At 40.3% G+C, this 13,468-nt stretch overlaps 1 protein-coding gene across 1 annotated transcript in view; it reads right to left on the reverse strand.

Annotated features, from left to right (window-relative positions):
• The window catches only part of LOC126163107 (ryanodine receptor), a 737,240-nt gene that overhangs the window by 140,336 nt on the left and 583,436 nt on the right, over positions 1 to 13,468 (reverse strand). The window contains exons 70-71 of the mRNA XM_049920028.1: positions 12,517 to 12,674; positions 6,051 to 6,230 (exon numbers count right to left, since the gene is read on the reverse strand). Of these exons, the coding sequence (XP_049775985.1) occupies positions 6,051 to 6,230; positions 12,517 to 12,674 (338 nt within the window). The remainder of the gene's footprint in view (positions 1 to 6,050; positions 6,231 to 12,516; positions 12,675 to 13,468) is intronic.

A 13,468-nucleotide genomic window follows, 5' to 3' on the forward strand; every position in this document is an offset into this window, starting at 1 on the left:
CAGCTATTCACAAACCACAGACAACATGTTGATGAAATGAGACAATGGTGATCAATCCATGCAACAGATAACTTGTTCCAATACTCTGAGCATCAATAATAATGAAGATAGGTAGCAAATCACCATAAAGATGATTGCTGAGCCAATCAGAAAACAAGAGCACACACATTCACAGAGTCACTCACACACAACTCATGCACACATGACTGCCATATTTGGTCGCTGCATCTACAATCTCTGAGAATCAGATCCAAACAAACCACTCCTCATGCCTCCCTGCCTGTTGTCGATAGCTGCTAGGCTAGTGACAAGACATGGTGGCAGCAATGATTGCAATCTGAGGGGAGTGGTGGGAAGGAGAGAAGAAATAGTGATGAGGGAGAAGAAAAGTGGCTCATGTACTCAGCTGCACCCTGCCAGCGATGATGCATGACACCCCAGTAAACAAACCATTTCATCTACTGAGATAAAAGCAAGATTTTTCCACAGTTTTTTTTTTCCCAAATTTCCCTGATTTCCCTGACATGTCTGAAATTCCCTGATATTTCCAGATTCCCCTTATTTCCAGAACCTGTGGCAGTCCTGGATATATATGTAGATGCAGATGAAAAGGGTAAAATTTATCCACAGAACTAACAGCTTCTGTCCCTCACAAATATTTGTAGCAGAATTCTGGAACATATTCTGAGTTCAAACATTACGATTTATCTGGAACAAAATAACCATCTCCACAGAAATCAGCTTGGGTTCCAAAAACATCAATCACATGAAATTCAACTTGCACTCTTCTCACATAATGTCCTCAATGCAATGGACAGAGTAAACCATGCTGATTCAACGTTTTTAAACCTTCACAAAGTTTTTGATTCATTACCAAACTGATCGCTTATCAAGAATTTTTTTTATGGGATATCTAACTAGCAAAAATGTTTATATTCAGTCAATGAATTTTAAGACACTACTTGTGGTATGAATCACTTGCACATCAACTGTAAAGTAATCCTTATCTATACAAAAATGAAGGTTTAGCTTTCTGCTTGGAACATATGATCTAAAAAAGGAATGGTCAGATTTAGGTGCAGTTTCTTGCAAAATGCTTGGCATTGTCTGGAGAAGGCTTGCAGCTATATAGCTTTTCCAGGAACAACATAGTGGTTTTTTGTTGAAACTGACTGTGAGAAAGACAATGCCGCAATTCTTGACAATTCATTTCTAAATATATGGTGCGATTTCTGTAAGGTCTCACATACTGGTAGTCCTATTAATAGTTTGTTTAACAAAAGTGAGTAGCCTATGCAATAATTTTCATACATAAGCAAACTAATTAGCTCATCTGACTGAGTTGCAACTTTATACAGTTGTTGTTGGTTTCTCTGTGAAAATAACCAGATGTCCTAAATGTGCATCAACTGGTAGATTTACCAGCCAGGAATGAAAAGGAAAGTGATTACACACTTCTCAATGAAGCAAGGCTTACTAAGCAGAGCAATGAATCAGATCATTTACAGGTTGCTCAATCACATGGATTACGCACAGCAAGAAATTTGGCTGATCATTTATGTGCTACTTGATTGCCTGCACTGGAATCAGCACGGCAGTGAACAGTTAAGAGTGGATGCAGAATATTTCCATGCTACTAGATATCAACAGAAAGGGCATACTGATGTACTTCTTAGATAAGTATTTGAGTACATACTTCCAATAAATTACAAAGCAACTGAAGAGGCACTGCATGGATGTGTGGCATTAGTTTGTAAATGTATAAAACAGTTACAATGCAACAATTGTACTATGCAACATATTTTGTAACTGTGACAATAGTATGAAAAGGACAGCTTGCTACACACTATAAGGATGACACAATGAGTTGCAGACAGGCACAATGAAAAACTGTTACACATTGAGCTTTTAGGCAAAGCCTTCTCCAGAAAAGATAACACATACACACATTCACATACGCAAGCATCCCTAATGCACACATGGCCACTATCTCTGGCAGCTCGGGCTGGAATGCAGCTGTGGCACTAAATGAAAGCAACTATCTGGAGTGGGGCAGGGAATGGGGAGATATAGCAGGTTACAGGTGGGGTGAGAGAAGAGTGCTGTCTGGCAGAGCATGGCAGGACTAGAAGGTGGCAGGACAAGGCCTCCAAGCACAGAATTGGGAGGCTGTGGTGGAGGGGAGGCGGCAGAATTGGGAACAGAAAAGAAGAGTAGCAGAGAAGGGGAAATGACTGGTGGGATTGTTGGCAGAGAGACGCATGCAGTGAGAGAGATGAGAGATGGGACATGAATGGTGAGGAGGTAACAGAACAGAGGGCATGGAAACTATTGTGTGGAGGTGTGGTGACAGTACGTTACTATAGGTTGAGGCCAGGATAATTTTGGGATAATTCCTTATCAGTGGAATTCAGAAAAGCTGGTGGTAGAGGGAAGGATCCAGATGGCCCGGTTGTGATGCAGCCATTGAAATCCAGCACTTTATGTTCAGCTGCACGTTGTGCCACAAGGTGGTCCACTTTAGTCTTGGCTGCAGTGTGGCGGTGGCCATTCATCCTGATGGACAGAGGGTTGCTAGTCATACGAATATAAAAAGCTAAGCAGTGATTGTAGTAGAGCTGGTATATGACTTGGCTGCTTTCATAGTGGCTCGGCCTCTAGTGGGGTAGGTTAGGCCTGTGACAGCACTGGAACAGGACATGCTTGGAGGGTGGATTGGGCAAATCTTGCACCTGGGTCTTCCACAGGGATATGATCTCTGTGACAAGCGGTTGGGATTGTGAGTTGCATAGGGATGGACTAGGATGTTGTGAAGGTTGGCTTGGTAAAAGGGCATGATGAAGAATGTGGTTCAATTGTTCCAACTTGGAGTGGTATTGGGTGACGAAGGGGGTGTTGCTTTATGGATGGTTCTTGGGGGTGCTGGAAGGATTGGGGGTGTGTGGGGAACCTGCAGGGGAAATCTGTTTGCAGACTAGGTATAAGGATCATGCCTGTCTGTGAAGGCCATTGGGAGACCTTCAGCTTATTGGGCAAGGGAGTTCTTGCAATTGCATTGCCATCGCTTCCACACCAAAAAATCCCTCCCATACAGCCAAGCCACCTGGGAACAGCATATCTGCAATGACAAGTGCCCAGTATGCTGCAGGTCTCATAGAGGCCTTCACAGATAGGCACTACCGCAGACCCAGTTCACAAATAGATCTCCCATGCCATTTCCTCACACATTCCCAATCTTCCCACCACCCCCAAGAATGAGCTATAAAGTAGTGCACCCTTTCCATCCCTATGCTACTCCCACTCCCAAACCCTTGCCACAGGGATCACATCCCATGAGAAAGACCCCGGTGCAAGACCTGCCCAATCCAGCACTTTCTATTCCAGCCCCGTCACAGGGTTATCATACCCCAGCAGAGGTTGGACCACCTGCGAAAGCACCCACGTACCAGTTTCTCATACTGGTATGACTGATAACCAGCTGTCCACCTGGATGAGTGACCACTGCCAATCTGTGTCCAAGAACAAAGTGGAACACCCTGTGGCCCAACCTGCAGCTGAACATAACATGCTTAATTTCAATGGGTGCTTCACAAACTGGGTCATCTGATCTTCCCCTCCATCACCAGATTTTCTGAACTGTGCACATGGGAGTCATTCTTACAACATGTTCTGCACTCTGACGTTATCCTGACCTCAACCTACTGTAACTTACTGTCCCCACACCCTCCACCCAACAGTTTTTGCCCAGTCTGTCCTACCACCTCCTCCTGATTCACGTCTCTTCACCCTCACTGTGTGCCACTCTTTGCCAATGCAACCACCAGTCTTTCCCTTTCTCTACTCCTCTCCTTCTTCAGTTCTCCGGTCCCTCATTGTCCTCTGCTCCACAGCCACTTGAGACTGCACCTGGCAGCCTTGTCCTGCTGCCATTTAGCCCCTGCACACTCTGCCAAGCAGCACTCTTTTCTCCCCCCACTCATATCCTGCTATTCCTGCCTCAATGCAGACTGCTGCTTTCATTCAACACAACAGTGCTGCCATAGAAAGCAGTCATGTGTGCATGATGTACACCTGCTTGTGTCACCGCGTGTGTGTTTTCCTTCCTTTTCTGAAGAAGGCTTTGGCCAAAAGCTCAGTGTGTAACTGTCTTCTCATTGTGCCTGTCTGCAATTCAATGTGCCATCTTTAAGTGTGTTGCAGTCTAGTCTTTTCATAATGGACTTTCCATGTTTGTTTGATAGTATTAGTTGAGTCTCAGGGTTTTTGCAGGTGATGCAGATATCCAGGAGCAAATTATTTTTGGTAAAAATAGCAATAACATCCAATTAGATCTTGATGAAATATAAGCTTGATGCAAAGACTGAAATTATATCTTAATGTAGAAAAATGAAAATTTGTGCACCTCACAAAATGTAAAAGTGTAGTATCTTAATGAGTCATAACTAGAGTGAATCATGTCACACGCATATTTGTAGAGAAATGAACAAACATATAGTTTTAGTTGTAAGTAAAGTAAATAGCAAGCCACATTTCACTGGTAGGAGTCGGGGAAACTGGAATGTTTCTAGAAAAGGAGATATCTTACAAAACACTTGCATAGCCCGTACTTAAATGCTGCTCCAATTTATGGCACCCATCTTCAGCTTGGACTAATAGGGGACATCGAGCATATGCAGAGATAAGTGTTGAAAAATGTCACAGACTTATTTCATGGGCAAGGGAGGGTTACAAATATTGAAAAGCCTTAACTGTCAGTCACTCAAAGAAAGATGCCTTATGTTTTGTGAGAACCTATTTATGAAACTTCAAGTACCATCTTTCCAGGCACAAAGTACCAACATTCTTCTGTCTTCTATGTATCTATCCCACAGACACAGAGCAGATAAAATTACACAAATGATAGTTCCCACAAAAGTGTATATGCAGTCACATGGTCCAGCTGTGAAAGAAATGGGCCACAACTTCAATATATTACAATAAAAAGTACCTCCTGTCAGGTACTTTACAGTGATTCACAAAGTATAAATGTAGGTGTGAACATTATGCAATTGACAAATTTCAAAACAACCCACATTATGCAGATCCTTACTTTCCATGATCTTTAATCACTTTCTTGCAATCACAAAACAATATAACTATGGTGTCCTCTGCAGAAGAGCCAACTTCTGCCTTTTTGATATTGGACAACTAGGTACATTCCAGATAGTGCTGTGTAAAATTCAGAATATTTTACTGAATTTTTCTAAAGTCAACTGCCAATCATTGCAGACAATCACACCAATTGTTGAAATATATGATAGATTAAAATCACATGGCCACCTTGCATGACACAGGAAACTCATTTTTATCGAAAAGTTCTCAACCGTCTACCTATGGACAATATATAAAATTTCACTCTTTCCAAATGTAGCTAGCAAGGAAACTGTGGGAAAAAGATCTGCTTCAATATTCCTTATCGATCTGACAGGTCAGCAGTACATACTATGTGGCTACATCATTGGCGCCTCCTTGATGATACTTCATACTCTCTTTCTCAATCTATTCCAAAAATACCTGGAGTGGAAATATACACAATGTATAGGATAACATAACATGGATAAACAGATACAGCCACATACAATGTCCTCCTCAATTGTCTGATCTGTTAGTATCTTTCGTAATCACCGTTTTCAGAACACATATTACACTTTATTGACAGCAAATTAGTGGTCTTAACATAATAATTTATATTAAGAAAGTATTTTACTATTATTTTCTGGATAGTAATGTAAGCATTTTTTTCCTTCTTAGAACAGGATTTGAGGACAATCAATGCTTGTGTCGTACTGTATTTACAGTGCAGATGTAGATGTATTTTTATTGACTACAAAAGTATCTTACGCATTACATTTCATTTAGAATGCAAAACACAGCTCCTACAATAACCATTATATTCTAGCACTTAAAGCTGAATGTATATTTTTGGTAAATATGTCACAGAAAGTTTGGCAAAGTTTTATAAACAATCATTTATAAATATCTGATGGAATTTGAAGACAGATGCAGGTTACCTGAGATTTTGACCATGTGTTAAATATTTCGGCTACATGGTTATATAAATCTTCAGCTTCAGCGACATTGTGTCTAAGCCAATGATTTCTTTGAAGATCCACATACTTTATAAGAAGAGGGTAAAAAGCATATATGTCTCGCACAAGTAGATGCCAGTCTTCTTGAATTTGAGACTCAATCTGAAAGAAAAGTGATTGTCAATAGTAAACTTAATTAGAATCCATAAGTATTTTTTCTTTTACTACATTTTTAGGACTGAAATGTAAAATAATGCATTGATATTGACAGAATACAGTCAACACAGAATTAATAAGCTGCTTCACCATCTGTGATTACACATTTATCAGTACAAATTAATTACTTTGCATACATTATACAGAATGTCCTTTCTAGATAAAGAAAATATCCTGTCACCTGCTCAGTTCGGTTTCCAAAGTAAGAAAGCTACAACTGATCCAATACAAGAATTTCTAGATCATGCACTGGAGCTTGTGGACAATAAACTCCCAGCCATAGGTATCTTCCTAGATCTAACAAAGGCCTTCGACATGGTTAATCATAGTATACTTTTGCAAAAGATGCATTCCTATGGAATAAGAGGAAATGCCTATGACTGGTTTAAAAGCTATCTGGAAGATCGACAGCAGTAGTCGAATTAAATGAAACTGAGCTCTCAGGTACAGCTAGCACTGTACATTCCTCAATATGTACCATAAAGCAAGGCGTTCCTCAGGGCTCCGTCCTGGGCCCCTTGCTGTTCTTACTTATATAAATGACCTTCCTCACTGCCTACCAGACACAAAAACCCTTTTGTTTGCTGATGACACCTCTGTACTCATATCTGCACCTGAACAAATTCTCCAATCTAATATACACTCCAGGAAATTGAAATAAGAACACCGTGAATTCATTGTCCCAGGAAGGGGAAACTTTATTGACACATTCCTGGGGTCAGATACATCACATGATCACACTGACAGAACCACAGGCACATAGACACAGGCAACAGAGCATGCACAATGTCGGCACTAGTACAGTGTATATCCACCTTTCGCAGCAATGCAGGCTGCTATTCTCCCATGGAGACAATCGTAGAGATGCTGGATGTAGTCCTGTGGAACGGCTTGCCATGCCATTTCCACCTGGCGCCTCAGTTGGACCAGCGTTCGTGCTGGACGTGCAGACCGCGTGAGACGACGCTTCATCCAGTCCCAAACATGCTCAATGGGGGACAGATCCGGAGATCTTGCTGGCCAGGGTAGTTGACTTACACCTTCTAGAGCACGTTGGGTGGCACGGGATACATGCGGACGTGCATTGTCCTGTTGGACAGGCAAGTTCCCTAGCCGGTCTAGGAATGGTAGAACGATGGGTTCGATGACGGTTTGGATGTACCGTGCACTATTCAGTGTCCCCTCGACGATCACCAGTGGTGTACGGCCAGTGTAGGAGATCGCTCCCCACACCATGATGCCGGGTGTTGGCCCTGTGTGCCTCGGTCGTATGCAGTCCTGATTGTGGCGTTCACCTGCACGGCGCCAAACACGCATACGACCATCATTGGCACCAACTCTCATCGCTGACGACGACACGTCTCCATTCGTCCCTCCATTCACGCCTGTCGCGACACCACTGGAGGCGGGCTGCACGATGTTGGGGCATGAGCGGAAGACGGCCTTACGGTGTGCGGGACCGTAGCCCAGCTTCATGGAGACGGTTGCGAATGGTCCTCGCCGATACCCCAGGAGCAACAGTGTCCCTAATTTGCTGGGAAGTGGCGGTGCGGTCCCCTACGGCACTGCGTAGGATCCTACGGTCTTGGCGTGCATCCGTGCGTCGCTGCGGTCCGGTCCCAGGTCGACGGGCACGTGCACCTTCCGCCGACCACTGGCGACAATATCGATGTACTGTGGAGACCTCACGCCCCACGTGTTGAGCAATTCGGCGGTACGTCCACCCGGCCTCCCGCATGCCCACTATACGCCCTCGCTCAAAGTCCGTCAACTGCACATACGGTTCACGTCCACGCTGTCGCGGCATGCTACCAGTGTTAAAGACTGCGATGGAGCTCCGTATGCCACGGCAAACTGGCTGACACTGACGGCGCCGGTGCACAAATGCTGCGCAGCTAGCGCCATTCGACGGCCAACACCGCGGTTCCTGGTGTGTCCGCTGTGCCGTGCGCGTGATCATTGCTTGTACAGCCCTCTCGCAGTGTCCGGAGCAAGTATGGTGGGTCTGACACACCGGTGTCAATGTGTTCTTTTTTCCATTTCCAGGAGTGTAGATAGGACCACAGATCAAATAAGTTTATGGCTTCAAAGTAACAAGCTGCTTCTTAATGCAAAAAAGACAATTGGAATAACCTTCCACACTGCCCAAAACAGAAATCCATTACTACCAATTATATCACTGGAAAAAAATAATGTTAAACTTGAAAATGAAATAAAATTTTTGGGGGTCTCAATTACTGATACGCTAACATGGAAAAGGCACCTTGACATTACCAGCACAAAACTTAGTGAAGTATGCTTCATGATTAGATCAACAAGGAACATCACTAATACAAGTATCCTAACCACAATGTACCATGCACTCTTTCACTCTGTACTTAACTACAGAATCATCTTCTGGGGCCGAAATTCTGAATCCATTAAGATATTCAAAGTGCAAAAGAAGATAGTCAGAACAATTATGTTCAAAAAACAATGAGACACTTGTAAACCATTATTTAAGAAACTAAATATTTTGCCCCTCCCATGCCAATACATACTAGAATTATTATTCTTTACCAAAAAAAGTATCAACAAAATTAGCAAAAATATGGATTACCACGATTATGACACAAGATCAAAAACCTCTCTAAGAATACTTCCCCACTCAAGAAAATTGTACAGTGATGGTGTCAAGTGCATGGGAATAAAATTATATAACCATCTTCCAAATTTTATACAAGAAATCCAAGAAATAAATAAATTCAAACAGATGGTGAAATCTCTTTTAATAAAAGACTGCTTTTATACCATCCAGGAATATTTGGAATCAAAATTGTCTTAGTGCATGATAATGTATCAAAGCTGAATGTTATTAAGTCAATTTTGTCACATCATGTAACAATTCTCTGTAAAGCTGTAACTTTAAGTAACATAATTTGTAGGTAATGTAAAATAATCATTCCTTTGTGTTCTTGTTTACTGTTTTACACTCATGTAAACTGTATATTTGTATTGACTTATCCCATATCAGTTGTACAAGCCATTGTACTGATTTGATCTACGGGACAAATAAATAATAAATAAATTATTGAAACTGGGAGAGCAAAACAACACTATAAATTTATTTTCTTCAATATCTTTAACCTGTGACATCAATACTGCATGAGATGTTGCACTTGCTAAGAAGCAAATTCACTGACAGAAAAGTGACAGATTGTATTGGAAGTGATGACACTTACACATTTAAATTTTAAACTAATGCAAATACAAGAGACATTTAGTTCTTTGTTTATGCCTATAGAGACACAACAATATACTAATGTGGAAACAATCTGAATTCAATAAATCTGAATAGCACATGGAAGAAGTAACTATATGATTGGATGGTTAATTTCTGATGTTATACAGATATCAAAACCTCTTAAACTATGGTCTCATTTATTTACAAGCAAATTTTCATTTAACAAGTTATCAACCACAGAACCAAGCTGTCAATAAAAGCAAGACAGAAAATAGGGACATCAGAATATTCATCAGTATGTTAAACCTACAGTTTATGACAGCTCCTTGATAAATAATGAGATATTCAGAAGTCTGTAAGTATCAACATCTAATTTCTGTATACAGGGTAAAGAAAAATGCTGTACTTGGTGGTCATGTGATTCCTCAACCCAGTTCAAGACAAAAGTGTATCTAGCAAAACCTAGTCCTGTCAATAGGTTTAATATAAATGCCATTTAAAAAATGAGGCTCTGGTAATGCTGTGCCAATTGTCCCATTAACTCAGTGAGATGATTCAATTAAAGCATCAAATTGTTTCCAATTAACACCTGTACAATGTGGTACTTTGTGTGTTTATTTCTGTTACTGTAACTTTTATTTAAACATTAAAACATAACATGAACTTTTTACAAATGTAAACAACCACTTCATTTTGTCTATGACATGAATAAAGTAAATAGAAAATAATAGTAGATACAGTAACATTGCCTGTATCCAATGAGGTACAAAAACCATGACAGGTAGGCTACATTAGGTTGTAGATTATGTTATGCACAATAATTCCATTCTGTATGTTTGATGTCCAGGCTTATGGTCACAGAAATGGTACATACAAGCAACATTAACTTTAGATATGTTCAAAGTGACCACACTGCATTTGCAAACACTTTGTCATGTGCTGGACCATATTTTGCTGGACCCTACGCAACACACCTGCATCCACCATTGTCGAGGCAGAATGCACATGAGCTATTAGGTCAGGGGTGGAGTACTATAAACTTGTTCCTTTAAGTGTCCCCACAAATCAGAACAGTGGACCTCCATGACCAATCTGTTTCCCTGGAAACACTTCATTTAAATAGTTATCACATTCATTCCAAAGTGTAGTGGTGCACCATCATGCTGAAACCACAGCTTTCCCTGAATACCAAGTGGAATGTTTTTTAATGTGTTAGGTAAAGAATTGCACACAAATGTACATACAATGGCGAATTCAACTTGTCTGGCAATAAGTAAGGGCTGAAAAGAACTTTTCCCATGATTCCAGCCCACAGCTTTATGACAAAGTGCGCCTGGAAGCCACATTCATGGGTGACTTGTGGGGTGTGTTGTGACCAATAAAGGCTGTTGTGGAGGTTACAAATACCTTCACGGATGAAGCAAGATTCACCAGTCCACATCATGTTATTTATATAAATGTTTGTTATCTTCTTCTTTGTGAAAAAGCCATTCCACAAAAATGTACTTGTCAAATGCCGTCTTCTGGCCTCTGGTGTTGAGCTAACAGGTAATGATATGGATGCAGTTCTTCATCTTGTAATACTTCAACAACCAGCCTTTGAGACATTTGGAACTGCCTTGCAATTTCGCAGGTTCTTTGCCATGATGACTGGTGAATGGTTTCAAGAATCACATCCTCAGTTTGTGGAGTGCATCTAGCCTATTACTTGTGGATGAAGATTACTAGTTTCCCAAATGTGTTGCTCCAGGCAAAGAAAAACGTCAGGATGGTGCCTTTGATGATACCATGCAACTTACACTTGAGCTGCTGCAACAGCTGTTTTGTTATCAGATGCACCCAGCGCCAAAAGCATTTCGACATATTCGTTGTTTGTGTACACTATCAGGAAGCTCCCCTACATGAACTTGACAGGACCAGTTGTTATGGTTGTGCACTGTGTGGTTAGTACACACACACACACAACACACACACACACACACACACACACAAATGTATAGTTCACCATTTCAGTGCAGTAATGTGTTCATTGTAAATAAGTATTGTAGTAGTTCTATTATATGTTTATTACCTTATAAATAAAAAAATGTTTTTTAAATTTTAAATTCAGTGCATTAATGCGATCTTAGTAAATGAGTGTTTGTAAAATGATTCTTTCATATAGTGTTCATTAAAAAAAATGACGATCATTCCACTTGGAACCCGTGGAAGGTACATTAGCTTATTTGTTTCAGTTGTAAATGTTTGTCATGTATTATTGTTTTTCTGACATGTTCTACATCCTGGAGGACCTCCTCACTACGGATCAATTGGAGTGAAAGTAAATCTAATTTAATGGATCCCACTGTCATGTGAGAGGCCATTGTCATGTGACAGAATGATATCCTGATTATAAATGATGAAAACTAGGGAACGGAGGTCTAAAAACATAAAAAAGGACCCAGACAAGAACTTGAACCGTATCTCCATGGTGGATATGTGTTTGATGTTCCAGCATCTACACAGTGAGCTAGGGTGGCTGGTATGGTAGTGCAGGTCGATATATTGTCTTCTGTGCATTCCAATGCACTGTCCAATGTGACAATGTTGCCAGGCCCTCATTTTCGTACATGTGTTTTCAAAATGCACCTGATCTAATTGATAAACTTTTGTCTTGAATTTGAATGAGGAATCACATTCCAACCTCTAAGTGCATTTTTTCTTCACACTGGGTACTTCCACATGTTTACTTATACAAAGGCAGCAGCTTATAATTATGAACATAAAACAGCTTGAGTAATATAAATGAAAGTGTAATAGAATTTCTGAGTACAAGGCAATACAAACATATAGCTAATAATGCAGAGAAATCAAAGAAAGTATGGTCATTGTGATATAAGCAATATTTTATCAACATATTACTGTGTGAATGATTTAGCAACCCATACTACATCTCTAATGAAACACTGAATGATGAACATAATGATGTCTGTATACAATCAAACAGAAACAAAGGCAATAAGTAGTTACCTGTGAAGTATCATCAGTTGCTGATTTAATGAAACCTCTGAGTGATTCCTCCTTGTGGAACAGAGTATCAGTTCGTTTCTTCACTTTCTCAGCAAGTGGAAGGAATGGATCTTTAAGCAGTTCTTCTGAAGAGTTGATTATTATCTGTTGTGTATATGCTGAAATAATTTCATAAATGCATTCAATTTGCATACATGTAACAAACAAGGAATGTGAATTTACTTTTATGACCAATTTATTGTCACCCTAACAATGTGCATTTTCTCAGATGTAACAGATTTCAACCTCCAGAACGAAATTTTCACTCTTCAGTGAAGTGTGCACTGATGTGAAACTTCCTGGCAGATTAAAACTGTGTGCAAAGGTTCCGAGTTCAAATCTCAGTTCGGCACACAGTTTTTATCTGCCAGGAAGTTTCAGATTTCAATCTACTTAACAGTTTAAATTTAAATTCTTGCAGTTTAATGTGGCCTGTAGCTTTGCTAAGGGTTCTAACTTACAGCTAATAATGATGCACAGGTATAACATTTCTTTATCCCTATAACGCATTGTTCAATCAAACATATTCTCCGTAAAAATCACATTTGTGTGGCATCAAACTTCACATGAAGTTTTATAACTGGCACAGAGGAGAATAAATTCTGTGCTCATTATATTATGGCTCTAGACGAGAATAAGTTCTGTGCTCATTCCAATATGGGCACCTCAAGCTTTTTGCATACTGCATGTAAGTGCTACTCTTCAATTTTATTTAAGAATCTCTATTCAAAACCTCAGAAAAGACTGATGGAAATATGAATGTAGCCATATTATCAGGGGCTGTGGCCTGTAATTATATGTATTAAAGCATTGATATTTTTGAAAACATTTGTAACAACTGCAAAATTTTTCAACAAAACTCATGAAAACGTTTGGGCGTGAAACCAGTCTTCTTGAAATATTTTGGGTGAAA

The sequence above is a fragment of the Schistocerca cancellata genome, chromosome 2 (assembly GCF_023864275.1).
Source record: "Schistocerca cancellata isolate TAMUIC-IGC-003103 chromosome 2, iqSchCanc2.1, whole genome shotgun sequence".
In the NCBI taxonomy this organism is placed as follows: Eukaryota; Metazoa; Arthropoda; class Insecta; order Orthoptera; family Acrididae; genus Schistocerca; species Schistocerca cancellata.